The 22,070-nt window shown below is 64.3% G+C and overlaps 1 protein-coding gene across 2 annotated transcripts in view; it reads right to left on the minus strand.

Moving 5' to 3' along the window:
* SERPINE3 (serpin family E member 3) overlaps nt 1-10,512 on the minus strand; it is a 32,645-nt gene extending 22,133 nt beyond the window's left edge. Inside the window, exons 1-5 of one of the 2 annotated variants that reach the window (XM_049099554.1) lie at nt 10,148-10,512; nt 8,225-8,501; nt 5,365-5,580; nt 4,908-5,105; nt 3,786-3,984 (exon numbers count right to left, since the gene is read on the minus strand). In XM_049099554.1, the coding sequence (XP_048955511.1) occupies nt 3,786-3,984; nt 4,908-5,105; nt 5,365-5,580; nt 8,225-8,489 (878 nt within the window). In that variant the 5' untranslated portion in view covers nt 8,490-8,501; nt 10,148-10,512. The remainder of the gene's footprint in view (nt 1-3,785; nt 3,985-4,907; nt 5,106-5,364; nt 5,581-8,224; nt 8,502-10,147) is intronic. The other variant, XM_049099553.1, reaches the window with a different exon arrangement.
* Nucleotides 10,513-22,070: the final 11,558 nt, after the last annotated feature.

Genomic DNA, 22,070 nt, shown 5'->3' on the forward strand with positions numbered 1-22,070 from the left:
TAAGGAGATGGGTGGCCGGGCGCCCCGTCTTGCCTCCAGGCCAGGGAGAAGCCGAGAGGCGGGGAGGCCTTGCAGGAGGGCCAAGCGGGGACTGCACCCTAACTGCTCTAGCAAGGGGAGCTACGGTTCTGGAGGGAGACTCCGTGACACCCCTACTCTTTAGTCCTTCCCTCCATTCACAGGGACTCAAAAAACCCCAACTGTGGGAAAAAATACATCACATAGAACTGGACCGTTCTGTGTGGCGTCAAGTATCTTCACATTGCTGTCGCGCCAGCTTCCACTCGGGAAGCCCCATCTTTCCAAGCTGCACGGCCTCACAAGGAGCCGGCAATGAGGGGCGCTGGCGGGGTGGCTGGCAGAGGCCCTGGAGGGCGTCTGGCAGGCCCTCGAGAGGTACAGTGTGGGGTCCACGCGTGACCCCGGGGGCCCATCTTGGGTGCGTACCCGAGGTGGCTGAAACATGCAGCCACACGAACATGCGTACGTGAGTGTGTTCCAGAAGCCAAAGCGTACAAACAGGCCCCAAACGGTCCAGGCGCTGAGATGGCTGTGAGCCGATGAGCGGATAAAGCCGAACGGAGTGTGTCCACACGATGGGAAATTGTTCTGCCATAAAAAAGAACGAAGCACGACGCGTAGGCTGGGACCCGGGCCGGACCCTGAAGACACTGCCAAGTGGCGCAGCCACGCACACAGGGCCGCCGCTGGACGTCTCGGTTACACGCGGTGTGCAGCGAGACACGTCCACTGTGCTCCCAAGTACACTGGCGGCCGCTGGGACCCTGGTGGGGACACAACGGGGCGGGCCTGCTAACGGGCGTCGCGTTTCTTCTGGAGGTGTCGAGAAAGTTCTGGAATTAAACAGTGGCGACGGCTGCACGACGTTGCCTGTATACTAAACGCCTGCGAATCGTACACTTGGAAAGAATGAATCTTATGGTTCTGTGAATTATACCCCAATTTTCTAGAAAGGAAAGAAAATGCCCGTCGCGAAGCATAGCGCACACACGATGATCCGCAGCTCTGTGCCAGGAAGGCCTAGACTCCTGAAGACATGACAGCTGACGGGTCCTCCCGACACTCACGACACACAGAGACGGACACACACAGACGGGCTCCTGGCCGCAGAGCCCGAGCCCGCCGCAACGCCCCATGCGGGACGGTGAGCACATGCCAGCAAAGGTACCCGTGTCACCTCTATTGCCAGAAAAAACATGCTCCCACCTCGCTCCCCAGCATGTCGAGCCAATAACCGAGTGTCCTGCTCCTTAAACAAATATACGTCTGGCACATTGCTAGTCTCTCGGGGGGCGTCGCTGTATCACGGATCCAAACGACCCTCGTAACGCCCGCAGTTGGCCTCCTTGAGGAGTCTTTCTTTCTTTTTAGGTTTGTGAGACTCCTATACTTTGTTCTCTCTTTCTTTTTTTTTTTTATTAATTCTTGTATTTTTTATTTTTTAAAGATTTTACTTATTTATTCATGAGACACACAGAGAGGGGCAGAGACCCAGGCAGAGGGAGAAGCAGGCTCCACGCAGGGAACCCGACATGGGACTCGATCCTGGGACCCCAGGATCACGCCCTGAGCCTACAGTGGGCACCAAACCGCGGAGCCACCCCGGCGCCCCTCTCTCTCTCTTTTTTTTAAAAATTGGAGTTCAATTTGCCAACATCCAGCATAACACCCAGTGCTCATCCCATCCACTGCCCCTTCTTTCACTGCGCTAACCTCCCTGATGGACATGGATTGTCCCCATGCATTGTATGTCATATTTTCATAAATAAAAGGTTCCTTTGGAAGCTAAACATCACACTCCAGCCAGAATCGACTAAATAACGCTGCTTGGTGACGCTCGACCCCAAGCCCCCCACCCCCCCATTGCCACGCGACTTGTGCGCCCCGGCCCGTGTCGCTCACAAAGGCTTCTGCTCCAGGTGAGACCCGCGGGCCGCCCGGAAGGCAGCTCGTGGTGGACGATGAGCGATTTGCAGACGTGCAGGTAAGTCCTTGACGTGCGACTGCCGTGGTGCGATGGGCCCAACGGTGATCTAGACCTAAAATAGCCCTACTTCTTTCTCTATGCATTCCTTCAAGGGTTTGAGGCTGTTTCTCTCGTAAAGTGGCCTCATTTTCCCAAAACCTTCCGTTGTCCTTGGGTGGCAGGCTTGATCGTCTTAGGGGGGTCAGAAGGGCCTTTCTCAGGAGAAGCCCAAGCGTGGACTGGTGCTGTGTTCCTGGGCTCCCCGCCTTCCCGGCTCGCCCCTGCCCTGGGGTTTCTGGATCCTTCCTCGGGCGCTGCGGGCTCTCAGGGTGGGTCACACACAGCGGAGGGCTCCCCGGCAGCAGCCGCTCCAGGATGAGGCTGCGTCTGTCTCTTCAATCTCTGTCCATGTCATGTCGTCGGCAGCTCCTCTTCTTGTCCTGAGCTTCTCTCGAGCGTCACGGAGACACTGGGGCTGCTTCTGCTCCCCGCTAGACACGGTCTGTCGCGACGTCCTGTCTTTGCGCTTCATCTGGGGTCCACATATTTGGTTGGAGACGCCCGGCTCTATCCTAGAGGCGCGTCCCCTTCGGCGCTGGTCATGCCGGGTCCCACTGCAGACCTTGGCCCTTAGCTCACAGGGTCGCTCTGCGTGTGTTTTCGTTTCAGCGTCTGGGCCTATTTTTAACTCCTCAAAGGAGCACTGCCAAGAGCTCTGGCTCAGCGCTGCCGAGGCCCGGTCAGCCCTAGGGGAGGCCAGAGCAGCCGCCACGAGGGAGCGCGAAGGAGCCGCGTCCGGAGCCCTTGGACCACATTCCTCGCCTGAGGCTGGTCTACAAGCTAATCACACGTTTGCTCCGATTTCCAGTGCGCCAGAGCAGCTTATCGTTTAAAGAAGCTCACCAAGGAATTCTTTGTAAAGTAATGAGCTTTGCAAATGAGTTTGGCTTCGGAAAAGCAAAATCTAGAACCATCCTTTAACTTTTCGCCAAGCTGTATTAGTGCCTACTGGGTTCTCTCTCTCTCTCTCTCTCTTTTCTTTTTGTAATAATAAATTTATTTTTTATTGGTGTTCAGTTTGCCAACATACAGAATAACACCCAGTGCTCATCCCGTCAAGTGCCCCCCTCAGTGCCCGTCACCCAGTCACCCCCACCCCCCGCCCTCCTCCCCTTCCACCACCCCTAGTTCGTTTGCCAGAGTTAGGAGTCTTTATGTTCTGTCTCCCTTTCTGATATTTCCCACTCATTTCTTCTCCCTTCCCTTATATTCCCTTTCACTATATTTATATTCCCTACTGGCTTCTCTTAAAGGGAGGCTCACCTCTATTCAGAGAGAATGAGAACCCTCAGCTCAGAGACTAAAAGTCTTGAATTATCTTACCTCTTAGTTTGCCTTCTCATCAGAATTATAAACTATTTAAACTATTTTGCCTCCTTGGTTTTGGAAAAGTGACCGTTGGTGACCCTCTTAGGATGTGATAGGATTCGGGGTTCATGCCTCAGAGGGAGCTGCATGGTTCGTCTTTCCCAGGGGCTCCAGCCTGGCCCAATGAAGACAGATGATCTTCCCCACGAGGAGGCTCCAGGAAATTCCAGAAGGAATCGTATTCTGCCTACATCATGAGCTAGCGAGTCAGAGACTCTCACCTGGTCCCCGTCTCTGGGGTAAGTCCCTCTTGGCCTAACCTGTAGGGCCACGTTGGTTGGACAGGTTGGCCCAGTGCCTCAGGACTGACCCCCGGACCAGACCACCTGGCTCCTCGCGTCTACCCCGTAAGGACGATGCAGCCGCTCACCTGGGAAGGAACACGTCCATTCTGGCTCTCGTGAGGCTGGACATCCAGGTGTGCAGGACGCTGGCTGTGAGGTGGGGCTCGATGTGGCTCAGCGGGGTGTCCTTGTCGCGCGGCCGCACCAGAAGCAGACTCGCGGTACTTCCCAGGTAGGGCAGCTCCAGCACCTGCACCTGATGGCCCACAGGGTCCTGGAACTGGCCTGGGGGTCCGCAGAGGGGGAGTCAGTTCCGTCCCGGGAGCTGGGGAACCGAACTGCGCCAGGCCCTGGAGGGGCCGTCTCCCGGGACTGCTAAGAGTACATTTTATTGACAGGGTGTGTGTCCCACCCTCGGGAGGCCGTTTGAGGCCAAAGTCACCTTTTCTGATGGCAAGACCTCGAATTTCTAAGATGGCCTCCCGGGGCTTGGGTCTCGGGGCCTGCAGTGCTGGGCAGCACCCCGGGCCCTCCGGTCCTACAGGGGACGCCTTCCAATCCTGGCCTTTTGTGGCTGCATGGGGAACCAGGCTCCTTGTGCTAGACCTTTCTTTCAACAAAAGCTCTAAACCCACGGATCATATAAAACTGGGAAATTTAGTACCGGGGACAGATGGAGCAGCGGGGGTCAGGGCGACAGCAGGGGAGACACGGGGAACAGGAGCCTAAGTCACATGTGTGTCTGCTTATCCGCGGGCCTTCCTCCCCGCGCACCTCGCCTCCCCTCGGGGGTAGGTGCTCATCGGATAAGCAAAGACCTAAATTCACCGACCAGGCAATGTTTGGGATGGGCATCAGGGCAGGAGGGCAGCCGTGTTCTCAAGGCCGGGGTCCCTGAAACCCCGTCTGCGGGGCTCCCCCGAGGGAGCAGAGTCAGCCCGCAGCTGGAGGGGTGGAGCCCGGGGGTGCAGGGGGTGCAGGGGGGGCAGGCCCGCGGGGGCCCTCTCGGGAGCCGTCCACCCGGGTGTGGGCCTCCCCCTGGCACCCCTCGGGCCCAGCACTCAGCCTGCGGCCTGTCCCTGGGCGCAGGGACCCTGGGGCGCCACCGCGGCTCCCCTGCGCCTCCTGGGGGTGCCCCATGCTCCCCACCTGCGCCCGCCTGCAGCTGAGCCTGGCCCGCTCGCTGCGCCCCTGCGGGAGGAGCTCACCGTAGTTGACCTCTGCCGTCTGGTGCATCGTGGGCACCTGCAGCGCCAGGCCCCGCACGCCCGTGAAGGGCAGTGGCTGGGTGTCAGCGGGAGCGAACCCGCGGCGCCAGGTGCTCCGGAAGGACATGGTGCTCAGCAGTGCCAGCCGGGCCCACGCTGCCTCGGCCTGCCCCGACTCGGGGCCCGTGGGGCCGCCACCTGCGGGGACAGCCCGGCTGCTGAGTACGCCCACCGACCGGGCTCCGAGGCGCGGCCGCGTCCCCTCCTGTCTGCCCTGGCCTCACCCCTGCCTGCCGCCCGTCCTGGCTCTGGCCTGGGTCCCCGGCACCACCGTGTCCCCTCCCGCCCACCGCATGGCCTCACCCCTGCAGGCTTCCTGTCCTGGCTCCGGCCTGGGCCCCCGGCACCGCCGCGTCCCCTCCCGCCCTCCGCCCGGCCTCACCCCTGCACCCCCCACACCGCTCACCTGAGCGCGTGGGCGGGCCGCGGGGCTCACGGGGCGGCGCCGGCTGCAGGCTGCTGTTGGCCCAGCGCGACACACGCTCCATGAAGCAGGGCGACACGGCTGCGCCCGGATGCACGAACATGGTGCAGGCCAGCTCCACCTGCGGGCCGCGGCCAGGGCTGCGCAGGGCGGCATAGGCGCTGCGGACGGACGTGCTCACCTGCGGGGCTGCGGGTGCGGGACACGTCAGGCTGGGCGCTGCGGTCACTGTCCCCGTCACCCTCCCCATCACCCTCCCCTGCCACCCTCCCCCGTCACCCTCCCCCATCATCCCTCCCCCGTCATCCCTCCCCTGTCACCCAGTATTACCCATCCCCATCACCCCATCACCCTTCCCCCATCACCCCCCCTCCCCGCTCCTCCAAGGCCTCACACAGGGGGGCCTTCCCCCTCCCCCGCCAGGAATCGGCCTGGGCCCACGGACTCAAAGCTGGGGCAAGGCCACGCAGGACCTGAAGCCATCAGGCCCCGAGGGGGCCGCACAGAATCACAGGTCCTCCTGGCAGCTGGTCCTCCGCCTCCGGGGCACAGCCAGTCAGGGCTGAGTGACCGAGACAGCCGCACCATCGGGTGTCACCGCCCCTGGTGCTCGGCTCAGCGGCCTCCCTGCACAGCAGGTCAGCAGCCTGGGCACGTCCAGGGAGGCATCTCCCAAGATCGACTGCTGGTTGACAGCCACGGGGAGCCCACGAGGCCACCAGCGCCACAGCCCACACCCCACGGGCCTGCTGCTACCCCACAAGAACCCGCCAGAAGGTAGAGGAACCAAGCCTGGGGCACAGGGGAGCCTGGCCACAGAGACACAGCACGGGCCTCACATGTGGGCCTCACACCCGGGGCCTCACACACCTGAGGGCCTCACACCCAGGCCTCACACCCGGGGCCTCACACCTGGGGCCCGACACCCGGGCGGCCAGCAGCAGCGCCTTTAACCCCATGACGTGGCATCGCCCCTATGATTGTGCCGCCACACACAGACCAAGGGGCTGCCCCCGGACAGACCTACAGATGGCTAAGGTGGTTCAGGGTCACGGGGCTGGGGAAGGGTGACCGGGGACACTGGCTCCACCAGGGGCTGCTACATCTGTGAAGGCCTGAGCGCAGCACCTCCTCCCTGCGGCCTTTGGGGGCTCCCGCCTCCTACTGATGGACGGGGGGATGTGAGCATGGCCGGCACTCCTACTGCAGCCTCCGAAGGAGTCCTGTCCCTCCTTTCCCCCCAAAGCTCCTTCTTGCCAGAGGGGGGCTGGGATCCTACAGATGATGCCGTCCAAAAAGGCAGGAGGCGGGCAAGCTCTGGGCCCGCAGGGATCAGGACCCTGGAGGGCAGACACGGGGAGGGGGGTGAGGGTTGGAGAGGGTCTGTGGCCACAGAGTGGGAAGAAGCACTAGAAGAAGCAGGGCATTTTGTCCTCATTTCTCGTGCCCACGTGAGGCCTTGCACTCACCGGGGAGCCCGCGAGCCCCTTCCTTTAGGCCCCATGTGCCGCCCTGCGCTTCCTGATGGGGACTTCCTTCGGCTAACTAACAACTAACTAACTAACTAACTAACTAACTAACTAACTAACAACTCACTAACTAACTAGCAACTAACAACTAACTAACTAACAACTAACTAACTAAGGCCTGTAACCACGAGCCTGGGAGCTCCGTGACTGGGGTTTACCTGCCAGATGAAGCAGGTGAGCGGAGGTGGCGTCGAGGGTGTGCCTTGGTGACGGGGAAGGGGGCTGCGGTTAGAGGCAGAAAAGGAAGGTCCTCCTGCCGCATGCACCCGCTCAGGGGCGGCCCGGGGCCAAGGATTGTGGGGGGACGTGGGACTGGGGACCGAGAGCCTGGACTTGAGTTCTGCTCTGTGCCTGCCGGTCTGCCTCTTGTCCCGTGTAACCCGGGGATGAGGATGTGCGCGGTTTCCATGAAGACCAAGTGACGTAATGACGGTGGGGGTGACAGCGGCCGTGGCCAGCCAGGGCTCCCCCGAGGCCGCCACCTCCCCTCGGAGGCTCCCCTCCCGGCCCTCCGGCCCTGGCCCCGTGCTTCCAGCGCCGCTACGAGCCTCCTTTGACAGTTTGCCCGGGAAAGCCCCCGACGTCCCCAGGACCTGCGGGGCCGTGCGGTGGGGACGGCGCTCCTTCCGGGCTGCTGGGCCTGTCTCGAGCAGCAGGTGCGACCCCGGGGGAAGACCGCAGGAGGCTGCCGAGGAGCTGCCTGCCACCGTGGCCGGGGTCGGTGCAGACGCCGCTGGGCGCCGAGCTTGCCGAGCTGCCGCCCTGAAGGCCGAGCCCAGCTGCCGGCGCTGGTCTGTGGGCCCGACGTCAGCGGGAGCCTCTGTCAAGGCCGAAAGGCGCACGAGGGCCCCCCTTGGGCCGCGGGCACTGGGCTCCCCTGCCCCGAGCTCACCTCGTTGCAACCCGCCCGCCTCGCAGCGGCGCCTCTACGAGCTCGCCGTGCGGCCCCGCAGCCGTTGGGGACAGGAGCCCAGGGGTGCAGCCGCCTGGCGGGGGTGGCACGGCCGTGAGGCTGGAGCGGGAGCGCTGCCGGGTCAGGGCCGGCCTGGAGGGGAAGGGGCGACGGCGGCGCCCTGGGCCTGGCGCCTCGGGGTGGCCCTCGCGTGGCCCTGCAGGGCCCAGCTCCAGGGAAGTGCTCACGGCCTGCCGCCGCCCATGCGCTCTAGGATCCTTAGCTCAGGCAGTCGCCACCCCCATCCCTTGTTGAGGAGAAGAGAACCCCACGCGTGGCTGAGCATGTCAGCGGGAGCCGCTGGGCTCGGGGCCGGGCACCCAGGCGCCCACCCGCGGGGCGGGCCTCTTACCGTGGAGCGAGTAGCCCAGCGCCTGCACCAGCTGCCGCGCAGTGTCCCCCTGGGCCGCGAACTGCAGGATCTCCAGAGCCAGGGACACGCCGGCCGGGGAAATGACCACGTTGGTTCCATTGCTGGGCGCCGCCGCCGTGTCCCGGTAGAGGCGGAGCGCAAGCTGGGTCCTCAGCAGGCCCAGGTCCTCGCGGAGGCCGCCCCGCGCCCCGGGGAGGCAGGAGGGAAGCAGGAGGAGGAGGAGCGCGAGCAGGGCGGGCCGCATGGCGGGGGCTTCCTGCAGCGAGCGGAGCAGGTGCGGGGTGAGGCCGCCGGGCAACCGCGGGGAAGGCCAGCAGCTGTCCCCACGGCCCCCACGCGCCCTGAAGCCGAGCTGTGAGTTGCAGGGATCTTGGGCCACTTTGCCGCTCACCGAATGTATGACCTCGGCCGAGGCCCCGGTCTGGTCACCAGTGAACCATTAGGTCGGAAAACAAGTGTAGGAAGGACACCCTCCCCCCTCACGGCTTTTAGTGTTTCTCCGGCCTAGAGCCGGGTCGTGTGTCTCATGAGCAATGACTGATGATAGGAATGGATCACGTGGCCCTGCCAAGCCTCTCCCCGGTTAACCACCAAACAGTCTCACAAGGGAGCCATCGTGGTGTCTCCAGCACAGGGAAGACAAGGCTTGGGGCACACAGTGAACCTTTTAAGAAAATACGCCAGGGAGCGTCCATCAGCTGACGAGGGGACAGAGAAGGGGGGGTACACCTCCAGCGGGACGTCCCGGAGCCCTGGAGAGGGTGAGATGTGGCCGTGGGCAGCAGTGCGGATGGCGCTGGAGAGCACAGTGGAAGCCGAAGAAGTAAGGGACACTAATAGCACCCGGCTTCCCCCGTGCGTGGAATTTAAGAAAAAATACATGAGCAAAGGGGGGAAAAGAGAGAGAGAGAAATCAGGAAATAGACTCAACTCTGGAGAAGGAACTGCTGGCGAGCAGAGGGGAGGGGAATTGGGAATGGGTTATGGGACCAGAGGGGAAGGAATTGGGGACGGGTTATGGGACCAGAGGGGAAGGAATTGGGGACGGGTTATGGGACCAGAGGGGAGGGGAATTGGGGACAGGTTATGGGACCAGAGGGGAAGGAATTGGGGACAGGTTATGGGACCAGAGGGGAAGGGAATTGGGGATTGGTTATGGGACCAGAGGGGAAGGGAATTGGGGATTGGTTATGGGACCAGAGGGGAAGGGAATTGGGGATGGGTTATGGGACCAGAGGGGAGGGGAATTGGGGACGGGTTGCAGGGGGCGCTTGTGATGAGTAGTGGGGGGGGGTGCAGGTGCTGAGCCTCCGTGTGCACAGGTACACGACCACATGTGGTCATGAGCAAGCCCTGGTCTCCCACGGGGGCTGCGTAAAACCTGGAGGACATAAGTGCGCCTGACAATCTTGGTACAGGAGCTGATGGCACCTGGAGCATGGGGGTCCCTGACGTCCTGTCCTCGGAAGGAACACACGTTTCCAGGCGGGGGTACAGAGGGGCTGCCCCTCCAGGGAACAGAGCATCAGCGGGAGGGGAGGTCGGTGCAAAGCAAGGGAGGCCCCGGCCCCAGTGCCCACGCCGCGCCTCCTGCAGTCGTCTCACTGGCGTCCTACAGCAGCGGCGTTGGGGCCCTGGTCCCCTGTGACGCCCCACGAGGAGCTGGGCCCTCAGGGGACAAGCCTGCCCTCCTCAGCAGGAGCGGGCTCGGGGTTCGGAGGGCCTGGTGTGGGGCGTGGTGGCTGGGCGCGAGGACGCAGCGGTCCCCCGGGCCCTCTGCCAGGTGGCCGAGCCCCGGCGTCCTCGAGGCTCCTCTGACCTCCCGCCGGGATGCTCGGCAGCCCGCGTCCTGTGCCCGTCCCCCGGCCGGTGCCCGCCTGGACGGCCGCGACGGCTGCTTACCGACGGCCGCTCGCCCGGCCTCCCGCGGGCCCCGGCTCCGTCCCGTGTGTGTGCGCCTGCTGCATGGATGTGCTCCCCTTTTTAAAAAGTGGAGCAGAGCCCGCTCCGAATCACAAGACGGCCCGGGGAGGACGGCGGTGGTGGCTGTCTCCGCCGGCGACGTCTCTGCCACTCGGCCCAAATTCCTGGAGGCCGAGGCCCCGCGGGAGCCAGGGGACGGATCGGGCTCGGCGGCCCGGGGAGGGCCGGCCACACCCGCCGCCTTGTCAGGCTTGTGACCCGGTTGTGGCAGCGAGGAGCCCCCGCGGCCGGTGCACCCGCAGGAATTCCAGGGCTGCGGCCGTCCGGCCTGTGCTGGGCACCGCCGAGGCCTCTCCCCTCCTCCCACGGAGAACAATAGGTCAGTCATGGGCCTGGGCCTCGCAGCCCACGGGACTCAGAGGAGAGGGACAGCTTGAGACGGGGCACCACGAGGCTGAGACCCAGGGACCCACGGGGCGGGCTCACGGCCGCCAGGCCCACGGTCCCGCAGGCAGGAACCCGCTGGCGTGAGCCCATGGGGACCCCTGTGGTGCGACGAAGTGCTCGCTGGGGAAGTAGAGGCACGTTCTGTGGAGTCTGCCCTGCGACTGGCGCATGGGGCCACACGTTCCCATCAGGGTCTCAGACTTACAAGAGGCGACAGGCTGTGAAGTGCCCCCCAGTGAGGTCAGAGGAGGAAGGCACGGGGCGGGGGGGGGGGGAACGGGGAGGAACGGAGCCCTCGGCTGTCCCCCCGGGCGGTCAGCGCTCCCCCTGGAACCCTGGGGCTCTACCCGCGGCTCACCCCGGTCGGGGGCCGATTGATTTATCAGCCCTTTGTTTATTTTCGTGGGCAATTCACTTTGAATTTTTTTTTTTAAAGATCTTTTCTTCTTAAAGAGGGAGAGCGCAGGGTGGGCAGGGGCAGAGGAAGAGCGAGCGAGCGGGTCCCACGGCAGCAGCACACCCTGTGCGGGGGCGGACTGGCCCGTGTCTCCGCCGCGCCATCAGGACCTAGGCACCCCTCACCCCGGGTGCGCAAGTCCCCGAGGGTCATCCTGCCGCTCCAGCCCGCGGTGCTGTTGGGTCCTGGGGCAGTCGCAGGCCTGGAATGGCTCATGGAGTCTCCAAATCTAGAGGGTGCGTGAAGGGCACGGTGGGTGTGTCGTGCCCTCGAGAACGGAGCACGACGGCGGAGCACATGTCACAGCACAGGGGCCGGGCGGCCCGCCTCCCCCCTTCCCGCCCGCCCTGCTTCCTGCTTCCTGCCTGCCTGCCCCTGCCTTCCCTTCCCTTCCTTCCCTCCTCCCTCCCTTCCTCCTTCCTTCCTTCCTTCCTTCCTTCCTTCCTTCCTTCCTTCCTTCCATTCTTTCATTCTTTCTTTTTAACCAAACTCTACTCCCAACGTGGGGCTCCGGTGCAGGACCCAGAGCTGCGTGCTGTACCTACTGAGCCCCCAGGCGCCCCCCGAAGGGTTTCATCACCCTAAAGCCTTGTGTGCTCTCCCTCCCCATCTCCCACACCCAACCCCTCAGCCACTGATCTTCCACGACCTCTATTGTGTGGCTTCTTCCAGACGTCACGGAGGTGGAATCACGCAGTACATCTGACTTCTTCCACTTGGCACTAGGCGTTTAAGGCCCCTGTGTGTCTTTTTGAGCCTTCATAGCTCTTTTCATCGATGAAGAGATGTGTGCATGTTCATGTATCCAGTCCCTGACGTCTTGATTGCTCCCAAGTGTTGGCGATCGCGTAGAGGTTGCTGTAAGCATTTGCGTGGGGGTGTTTGTGTGGATGAACGTTCCCAACCCAACCGAGTCAGTGCTCGAGAGCACGACTGGACTGTATGGTAAGAGTATGTTTGGTTTCCTAAGACACCACCAGCCTGCGCCCGGGGTGGCTGCGCCGTTACGGGCTCCCACCACCAACGCGTGAGAGCTGTGGTTGCTCCACATCCTCATGAGTGTGAGGTGGTGTGATCGATGCATGGCTGGCATGATCTTGAAGGTTGTAACGGAGGACGGGTGTCACCGGGTGTCACCAAATTAGAGGCAGCAGTACTGGGCACATGTTAGAGGGACTCAGGGTGAGCTTTTCTTGCCATACGCGGATTCTGATGGGAAAGAATGACATTTGTGGTTACAAGAAGTTTAAAGCATAGAGAGTGCACGAAGCCAGGTGCTGTGTACCGGAAGTAAGGGACCAAGTGACAAGGCCAAGGGGTGGAGGGGGTGTGGGGACGTTAGGAATGCCGGGGCTGCACGCCAAGGCCTCGCGTGGGTTTGTTCACGCTGAGGAGCTCTAACGCCCGGCCCAGCTGCTGTTTGTTCAGTTCAGTGGCAGAACCAGTGCGAATAGCAATTCTGCTTAAAAGCTAGTTCCAAATTAGGTTTTGGGATTAGCTAAAAGCAATTATTACTTAGCTTGGAGAAAAATCCTAAAAACAGAGCAAATTAAGCAGAGTAACTAAGGTTGAAAATAGAAAAAAAAAAAAAAACCATCAAAATGTGTTTGGGTGTTCCGGGTCCTTCTGTCTTGCTCTCGGGGTTACTTTCTCACACGTTTGTATATGATTCGAATGTTAGCAGTTTCCGTCTAGTCGGATCTAGAAAATACGAGGGCAGAAGGGAGAGCTGGGGTCGGTGCCTGTCCTCGTCTCCAGCACTCGGGCTGGGATCCCCAGTGGCGAGGCCGTGAGTGTGCGGGGCGATGCACGCGGGCTGGGCCCATGGGAGCCCCGGAGACCCTGACTCCAGGACAGCCTCGGCACCCTCGGCCCTCACCCACGAGGCTCTGCGCACCCGTCAAGGTCAAGGCCGCGGGGCCGGGATGCAGTCGCCGCCCGAGGTTCCGGAGGCAGCGGCAGGTGTGGCACATCAGGGGCAGGTGGTTTCCAGCTCCCAGGCCGCCGGCGCTGGGGGCATCCCGTGGGGGACAGAGGTCACCGTCGGAGCCCACTCAGGCCGAGGTGCCAGCCTTGGGGTCTCCTCGCCTCCCGGAGCTGCGGCCCCAGAGGCCGCCCGAGGGCAGGACACAGCGGGTGGTGGCGGGCAGGGTGCTTGTCGCAAAGGGCCCCTGGCTCGGCTCTGCAGCCCGTGACCTCCTGTCACCTCAGGGGGATGACACACGGGTCGTGGCCTGGAGGGGGGCTCCGGGGCTGGGCTGCCACCTGTGGCAGGTGTGGGGGGTGGCGGTGGTTGTGCCTGCCTCCAGGTGGCCAGTGGCCGGAGGCTCAGGCTGCACCCTGAAGCGGGTCCTCGCTTCTGGAGGGAGGACGGGGGGGGGGGGGGTGGGTGGGGGGGGGATGTGGAGGGGGAGGACGGGCGGCAGCTCCAGGGCGTCCCTGGGAGCCGGGGGATGTGCAGGGTTGCCCCGAGCTGAGGCTGCTGCGAGCAGAGGCCGAAGCCCCGGGCTGCACAGGACACAGGGAGACACGAGCGGTGCAGGAGCGCTCGTTCCCTTTCCGGTGCCCAGGGCCGCGGTGGCCACTGTGGCGCGGTGGCGGCTGAGTGAGGCTGGGACGCGTGGGCGCGGGGCAGGGGCGGAGCGGGCCGGCTCCAGGCTGCACCTGTGGGTGGGCTGGGGGCCGGGCCGGACGCTGGCCATGGGCACAGGAAGGCCTCTGGGGCCCCGGGGGCTGTGGGCTCGTCTTCTGGGCGACGAGGGCCTGTGAATCCTGCAGGCCCCCCCAGGGCGGGAGGGCAGGAGGTTTCGGGGCCACAGGGTGGCACGCCCCGGGGACACCAGGCCCAGCACACTGTCCCTGGGGACGCCCTCACCGCCGCGCCCAGGCCTGGTTGAGGGACACGCGGGGGCTTCACACCCGCCGAGCTCCCTGCGGCCCTGGCGGTGGGTTGCACGGCTCCTATGATGACATGGAGGCTGACTTGTTGTGAGGAGTGACGCGGAGTCCGAACAAGACCTGGGGCAGGAGGTCAGCCAGGAGGAGCCACCCAAGCCCACAGTGGAAAGCGGGGTCCTGCGTGTGTTTCCTCCCCAAGTTCGGGGCCCCACGGGCAGCGGGAGGGTGCGGGTGGGGGCGGGCTGCCCGGCGAGAGTCCCACGCTCTTGGGGTCTGTCTGCATCTTCCCCGGAGGCAGGAGTCCCTCCTGGTGCCCGCCCGCCGTCTCGGGGGTGCCAGGGAGATGCAGGCGGCCGTCGGCACGCACCTGCTCGGGTGGCCGGGGCTGCGTGGCCGCTGGGCCGACTGGGACACCCGGCCTGCCCTGCAGTGTGTCGGTTGGCGGTTACGTCGGCAGCACTGGTCGGGCCCCAGGTTCCGCAGCCGCGACATCGTCGGCACGTACACTCCTTGCAGGTTGACCCAACTCACCAGTATCGTCCGTGACTTTTCTGTGCCATTGGACTCGTGCTTCTGACTTTGGGGTACAGCAGATGTCCACCTCCTCTGGGGGAGGCAGTGCGTGCGGACTGGCGGCGGAGTGAGGACGTGCACAGCTCTAACTACGTCTGAGAAAAACGTATTTATGAGCAAAGGAACGTTTGGGTGGAAAAGCTTGTTTACCCGTTTCAAGCCCCGCAGACGGGTCCTGGTCGACGCCTGCTAAAGTATAGGATGCGACGACTGGTACCGAGATTAGCTGCACCCGCCCCAGCCCGGCCCGCACTTTCCCCCCAGCACCCACCGTGTGCCTCACATGTACCCATTGGCATTTTCCAGAACACCAGCTCCTCCCCCCGAGGCAGGAAAGCGCCACTTTCACTTGGGAACGTGTCATTGAAAAAATGGTCCCCAAAGTACTTAGGAGAATTATGATGATCTGATTGTTTTGGGTGCTCGTGGTCCGGGTTTGGGTTTCCTGGAGACCACGCTCTGTGGGGATGGGAGAAGTTCTTAATTCACAGCCGTAGTCCTGATTCTGAGGATAGCACCTGGCATGCGCAAGGTTGAGTAAATGAATGAATGAATGAATGAACGAATGGGAGAATGACTCCTAAGACACACCTTGCCCACTCCTAACCCCCACTGCCAAGGAGTTCAAAATACTCCATTTGACCCAAAAACTTCTTTCTTAGAGATGAGAAGAACAGGTGTTTTAGCCATTATACAAATTAAAAAAAAAGGAAAACTCTAAAAACTCTCCCCGTGGCTTCCCAGGTGGAGGGCTCTGTGGTAACGTGGGGTCTCCTGGGTCCTCATCCCGGTCCCGGGGGCAGGAGGCCCCCACAGCCATGGGGGAGCTGCTGCGCACCTGCCACAGGCAGCCTCTTGTCCCAGGCCGGCCCTAGGGCCCCGCGTCCTGCCAATCACGCTGGGGAGGGGCCCCCGCACCTGTCAGGCCCCTGGCTGGTCCTGAGTCCTGGGAGGGGGCAGCTGCCGCCTGCACCTGTCAGGCCCCAGGCTCCTCCTGAGTCTCTCCCCCCCCTCAGGGGAAACACCTGCTGGGGTCAGGGGCTGATGTCTGCTTTACAGCCTCCAGGGGGACCAGGGAGCCAGGGTCAGGGCCGAGGGCCGCGATACTGGCCGCCCTTCCCCGAGGCCCCGGGAGCTCTCCGTGGGGCAGGGGCCAGCCTGTGTGGACGCGGGCTGTGCACTGAGGCCCGCCCACCGGGTCCTGAGCCGGGTGACCGCCGCCTGTGGGGCGATGCCGGCCCTGGCCGGCCGCTGCCTGAATCCCTCGGGGCCAGCTGTCTAAAGCGGCTGAGCCTCCGGTTTCCGATCCATAAGGCGGGGAATAAATCTGCATCAAGGGAGTTGTGAGCTTGGAAGCGGCACCGAGCATCCGGAGGAGCCCGTGAGCGGGAAGTCCCTACAAGCTGGCTGCTGCTTTTGGGGGGAGCCCAGCCTTGGTGGCTGGTGCTGGGCTGAGCCTCTTACGAGCATTGCCTTATTTAGTCTTTATAACTGTCGTGTCAGGGAAGATCTCTGGGTCGGGGTGGAAATATTCTAATGAAACTGCGAAAAATGCGAAGAAGGAAACTAAAAATACCCGTGATCCCCGCAATCCAGTAGCATTAGTTGGCTACTTCGATTTTCCTCCCTTCCTCTGGAATGCTGATGCTGGCGAGGTCGGGAGGGAGGGCTCGGGACACGTGGGGGGGGGGTGTGTGTGTGCGTGTGCGAGGGTTGTGCGCAGGTCTGTGCTGGCCCCTGGCTCCGGGGCACTGCAGGTGGGGCGCGGGGGCTCGTAGCTCTCGTGCCACCCGCTGTGAGGTCTGCCAGGCTCAGGCAGTCAAACAGGAAAAGGGTCAAGACACACTTGGCGTCTCCAAGCCCAGGAGAGTGCATGTGATAAAAGTGTTTTTTAATTTTTTTTAATTTTTTATTACTATGGGAAAAGTGGTTCCCAAGTATCCGGGTCTTGCCCGTGTCTCATGAAAGCTCACAGTACCTGGAAGGCGGGTGGCAGCCGTGGTTCCCGTGGCGTAGAGCACGGGGGGCGTGGAGAGGCTCCCCGGGACCCGGCCAGGACGTGCCAGCACCCCGAGCCCAGCCGGGATGGACTGGCTGCCTGGCCCCCGAAGCCCCTCTGGCGTCCAGGAACAGGGTGCCCACTAAACTCGGCCTTTGCCACCAGACTGCCGGGATTCTTTCCTGCAAGACGGCTCTCGGTGTGGAGGGCACCTGCCTGCAGGCAAAGGGGAGGCGGCGTCTGGGCCACGAGCGGGGCAGGGCCGTGTCTGGCGGCCGGAGGCGCCCCGACCCCCAGAGGACCGCGCACCGATGCCCCCTGCCCGCGCCGGGCGGCTGCTTGTGCGCTTTCAGGGACTTTTGTCCAAAGAGTGAAGCTGAGCAGCCGGTCCTCTGAGCGCCCACGGGCGGATCCCCAGGGCAGGCTCAGGCCCTGCACAGGGGGGTACGGGGGGGGGGGGGTCGGCGTCCTTCCAGCCCAACACAGGCCGCCTCTGGGGTGGGGGGCTGCGGGGAGGGCAGCGAACCGCGTGGACACTGGGAAAGCGGGAAGCGCAGCTGTGGCCGTGGGTGCTGCGGGTGGCCGGCCTGGGCTCGGGCTTGGGCTACTCACGCCCCCTGCCGAGCCCTGGGGTCCTCAGTCCGTGAGATGGACACGGTCGCCGAGCGTCCCTCCCAGACTGTGAGGAGGCTCCCCGCGGGGCCACGGGGTTCACGACACCGGGGCTCCACGAGGGGCGGCCAGTCATGGTCACTGCGGTTCTGAGGCCTGGACCCACCCGGGTTAGCCCACCCGCCTTCCACGTGTGCACTAAAGAACCACCTGCGCTGCTGCGTGCGTCTCCTCGGGCCGGAGAACCGCCGCACACCCGGGCCTCAGGGCAACGCACAGCTCTGGCCCGCAGCCCGGGACGCTGAGGGTTGGCAGTCGAGCAGTCCGTGGCTTTGGTTCCTTCGAAGGCTCTGGGGGGCACGTGCTCCCTGCCCCCTCTCTCCACTCTGGGCTTGCCCCTGCCCGGACACACGCGATCTGACTCCTGCCTCTGCCGTCACAGCAGTCACGCCGGGGCCAGGGCCCCCCAGCCCAGTGCGATCTCATCCTACTCTGATCGCGCCCGCGAAGACCCTGATTCCAAGCAAGGTCACAGCCGCAGGAGCTGCCTTTCTGGGATCTGCAGTTCGACCCACGACACCCGTGCACCCCGCTGCAGCCGGGCGATCCGCACTTTCCCGTTCGCTCTTTTCCTGCCATTATTTTCGAAGAGTTGGTCACATAATCCCCCCAAGAGTTCGGTGAGTCCATTGCGTTGGCTGGACCGCCGCATCCTGAGTCCAGGCAGAAGTGCTCCGGGTAGCAGGGGAGCACCGCCTGGCCCGAGGTCCTCACCCTGCTAGTCAGGGCTCCGTCGCTGAGCCGACAGGTGGATCGTGACGTCTGGCTCTGCGCAGGACACCGTGTGCGGTCGGGGATGCAGACTCAAGGAGGGCGCCGGCCCTGCTCCCAAGCCGCTGGGCCTGGTGGCAACAGACGCGGGTGAAGAGCCACGTGCTAAATACGGTGATGCCGCGTGGCCTGTACGGGAGCCGGGAGGCCAGAGAGGCGGAGGGGCCCAGTGGGAGGATCACGCCCTGCTGGGGGGTGGAGGGGGCCTGGGACTCACGGCTCCTGCAGGGCTCTGAGCAACCGAGAGGACGATCCCGGCAGGCACCCGGCTCGGCAGGTGTGGGCAAAGTGTTGGGCAGGAGGAGACACCCCAGGAACGGGGAGGAGGGGCCGTCTGCACAGAGCAGGCGTGGGAGGGAGGGGCGAAGCCTGGGGCTGCGGAGGTGGGGACACACGCCTCGGGGAGGGACCCAGGACCACGGCTGGGGCCGCAGCCCACTTCTCCACCAATTGCCCCGGGCAGGTGCCTGGGTCGGCTCCGCGGGGGACCGGAACCAACGGGGCGTGTGCTCAGGTGTGTAAAAGCACTAGAAGAACCTGGCTCACACAGCGGGGCCACGGAAGGAGCCTCGGCGGCCAGGCAGGAGCAGGTCCCTCTCCCGCAGTCTTCTTCTTCCCCTCAGGCCTTCAACTGCTGCGGTGAGGCCCACCCACACCAGGCAGGGCAAGGAGCCTGACTCCGGGCACCCATTCAAATGGTAACAGACACATCTGGAAAGTCTGATCACCCACCGGGGCACCCCGGGGCCCAGTCGCGTCGAAACAGAACCAACACCCTCGCAACGAATCTCAATTTCTGGAACATCCGGATCTTTCCCCAGGCCTGGGAGGGGACCGACCTACCGTGCTGTTACCTGCTGTGAACACTGGGAAGGTAGTCTAGCTTGGCCAAGGGCAAAGCCGGCCATCAATAGGGAGGGACGTCTGTCCAGTACATTAGGGACAGTTGTGTCCCCAGCTCTGGCGGCCTAGGGCGGGTGGGCTGGGCGGGCTGGGGTGGCGCCAGGACCCCGGGCCTGAAAGGCCTCCGGGACACTGAGGCAGCCGAGCTCGCTTCCGGGAGAGCCTGGCCCCGCGATGCCCTGGGGGCCCCAGCTCAGTGTGGGGGGCCCTGGCCTGGCGCTTTCTTCCTACCGAAGGGCAGCGCGGTTCTGGGGTTCTGGTTCCTCCCTGGTCCCGGGGTCCCTCCCCCCGGGGCGCTCCCCTCTGTCGGGGTCAGGGTTGGGGTCGCCGCGGGGCTGCCAGGGGCGGCGCAGGGGCCTGGGGATGGTGGGCTGGGTGTGGCGCTGCCACCCCTGGTGGGGTCCCCGGCTTGGGCGCTCGGGCGGGGTGACGGCTCCCTGCCAGCGGGCCGCGGGCTCACCCCGGAGAAGCACGCAGGTTACGGGGACACAGACGTGCGGACGCCCCCCCCGCCCCCGTGCTCAGTCCCAAATGAGGGAACAGTTAACAGTTGTCACAATTATTGGCCCGTTTTCATGGATGAAGAAACCGAGATTAGAGAAATTTCTTTCGTTTCCCCCTTCCTCCCTTCTGACCGGCTTGGGTGTCTCCCCCCCCACCACCCCGCACACCTTTCTTTCCTTCCTTTTTAAAATTTGTTACAATAAACAGGTATTTCCTGAGCACCTCCCACTGGCCAGGCACTGTGCTTGGGGGCTGGGAGGGGTGCCGGGGGCCGGGGGCTGGGGGCTGGGAGGGGTGCTGGGTGGGGTGCCAGGTGTAGGTGCCAGGGCTCGGGGGCCGGGGGGGGGCGTCCGTGCTGGGAGAGGTGCAGGGTGCTGGGTGGGGTGCCCGGTGCTGGGTGCCAGGGCCTGGGGCCCGGGGCCCAGGTGCTGGGAGGGGTGCGGGGGCTGGGTGCTGGGGACTGGGTGCCAGGAGGGGTGCTGGGTGGGGTGCTGGGTGCCGGGGGCCGGGGGCCGAGAGGGGTGCTGGGTGCCAGGAGGGGTACCGGGAGGGGTGCCAGGGGCCGGGGCAGCAGTGAGGTGCACGGCAGGCGTCCCCCGAGGGACTCACAGCCGCTGGCGCAGCAGCAGGGGGCGAAGAGCATCAGGCGCGGGCAGTGCCATCACCCTCGGGCACCGGTTAAGGGGTAACGGGAGCTTGTTGACCGAGGTCGCAGGTGCGGGCCGAGGCGCTGCCGCCTGACTCTGCGGGGTGGGTGGGCTGCGCCCCGTCCTTGCAGAGGCCGCGTCCTGGGGCCCAGGGCCGTGACCTGGGAACCCCCGGAGAATGGGGTGGAACTGGATCGCTGTCGCTGGTCAGTCCGGTGGCGCCGCCGAGCACGGGGACCGCCCGGCTGCACCTGTCGCAGGTGGTGTCCTTCCTCCGCGCGGCCGACAGCCCGGGGCTCGGCACCTGCCAGCCGGAAACCAGGTGGCCTCAACGCCCCCGAATCTCCGAGACCGAACCTGTTGTGGAAAAGAGGGACCTGAAGGTAGGAAACCAACAGAAATCCACTTGTTTGCCTGCCAGCAAATCCCAAAATCTTATCTTTTGAGCACAAATCGGAGGCTAAGGCCCGGGTTAGGTGCTGGAGGGGTGAGGGAGGGGGACTGAGGGTGGGGGATGAGTGGAGGGCGAGGGGCGTGGGGCGAGGGGGTGGTGAGGGGGTAGTGAGGGCTAAGGGGGGGTGAGGGGGCGAGGGCGAGGGGGCGAGGGTGGGGGGTGGGGTGGGGGCAAATGCGGTGGGCCAGGCTGGCCGCTCCTCTGACACCGGATGGGGGGCTGGGTGTCCTGGCGCCATGTCCCCAGGCCGCGGGGTTGGGGCCGCGCAGGCCGGTGGCCGGTGCTTCCTCTCGGTGACCGGCCGTCCCGAGGGCGCTCAGGCCCCGCATGTACTGGGCCCGGTGGCCAGGGTCCAGCTGTGTGCCTGTGTCTCCCGCGCTGCCGCGGGCCGCGTCCTGCGGTCCCTCCTGGCGGGGGCAGCAGCAGCCCTGGGGAGGGGGGCAGCAGGCGGCGGGCGGCTGGCTCCCAGCGCTCCATAAATGTGATTAGTTCACCCCAGAATAGTTCATTGCCTCCCCCTCCCAGGAACGCAAGCCCCGCGACATCCCACCTGTTTCTCTGGTTCCCTTGCTCTGCTCAGACGCGTTGATTCGCTCGTCAGCTCATCGTGGACGTCGGTGCCTCCCCCCCCTTCAAATGCGCGTCCGTATCAATTTAGTTTTGATCTCAACTGTGTCTACAAATAGAGCAAAAGCATTTTGACTCGCATGCGGTCAGGCCTGTGGGTGTTTCGGGAGCTTGTCACGCTCACGGAGACGCGTCCCGCAGCCGCGGCGGCGACCCCCCACCCTGCAGCCGGGTGAGCCAGCCTCAACTTCCTCCACCGCACCCGCCGTCGCTGAGACCCCGGCTCCGGGTGGCCTGGTGGCCTGTGTGCCCCGGAATGCCCCGGAACGCAGCATTATTTTCCTGTCCTTTGGGTAAACCCTTGGCAGTGGGCGCTCCGGGGAGGCGTCCTCAGACGAGGGTCAGGCTCTGCCTTTCTTCTCTGCTCGTGGAAAAGCACGCGATGTTGTGGGTCCGCCGCTGTCCTCGGCCTGCTCCGGGGCCTCCGCGGCCTCCCCCGCTGTCACCTGGGAGCCAGCCCCACCCGCTCCAGGGCCAGGCCGGGCCCCTGCAGAGAGCCCCCCCCACGAGGGCGGACCTGCACCCCTCTGGGCCCCGGGAGCTCGCGGTGTGGCCGCGGCGGCCCCTGTCTTGGGGCCGCACCTCTGAGACGCGGGTGTGGGCTGAGCGGCAGGAGTCCGGGTGGTCCAGGCCCGCGACAGCGGCCCCTGCCCGGCCTGAGCCCTGAGCCCGCATGTGTCCGCCTGCAGCCCTCGCCCCACTCGGCGGCCCAAGAGCCACGGCGTCACCCCATGCGGCGGCCGCTATTCCCTCCGTCCACACTGGGCGGCCCAAAAGCAGGGCCGTGGCGAGTGGACCCTTTCCGCTTCCCGCTTTGGTAAGTGCAGCCAGGCCTCTGCTCGGACTCCAGCCGGGCTTTTTTTTTTTTTTAATTAAATTAATTAATTAATTTATTTATCCATCCATCCATCCATCTCCCCATCCCAGGACCCCGGGGTCACGTCCACCGC

This window comes from Canis lupus, chromosome 22, assembly GCF_003254725.2.
Source record: "Canis lupus dingo isolate Sandy chromosome 22, ASM325472v2, whole genome shotgun sequence".
Lineage (NCBI taxonomy): Eukaryota > Metazoa > Chordata > Mammalia > Carnivora > Canidae > Canis > Canis lupus.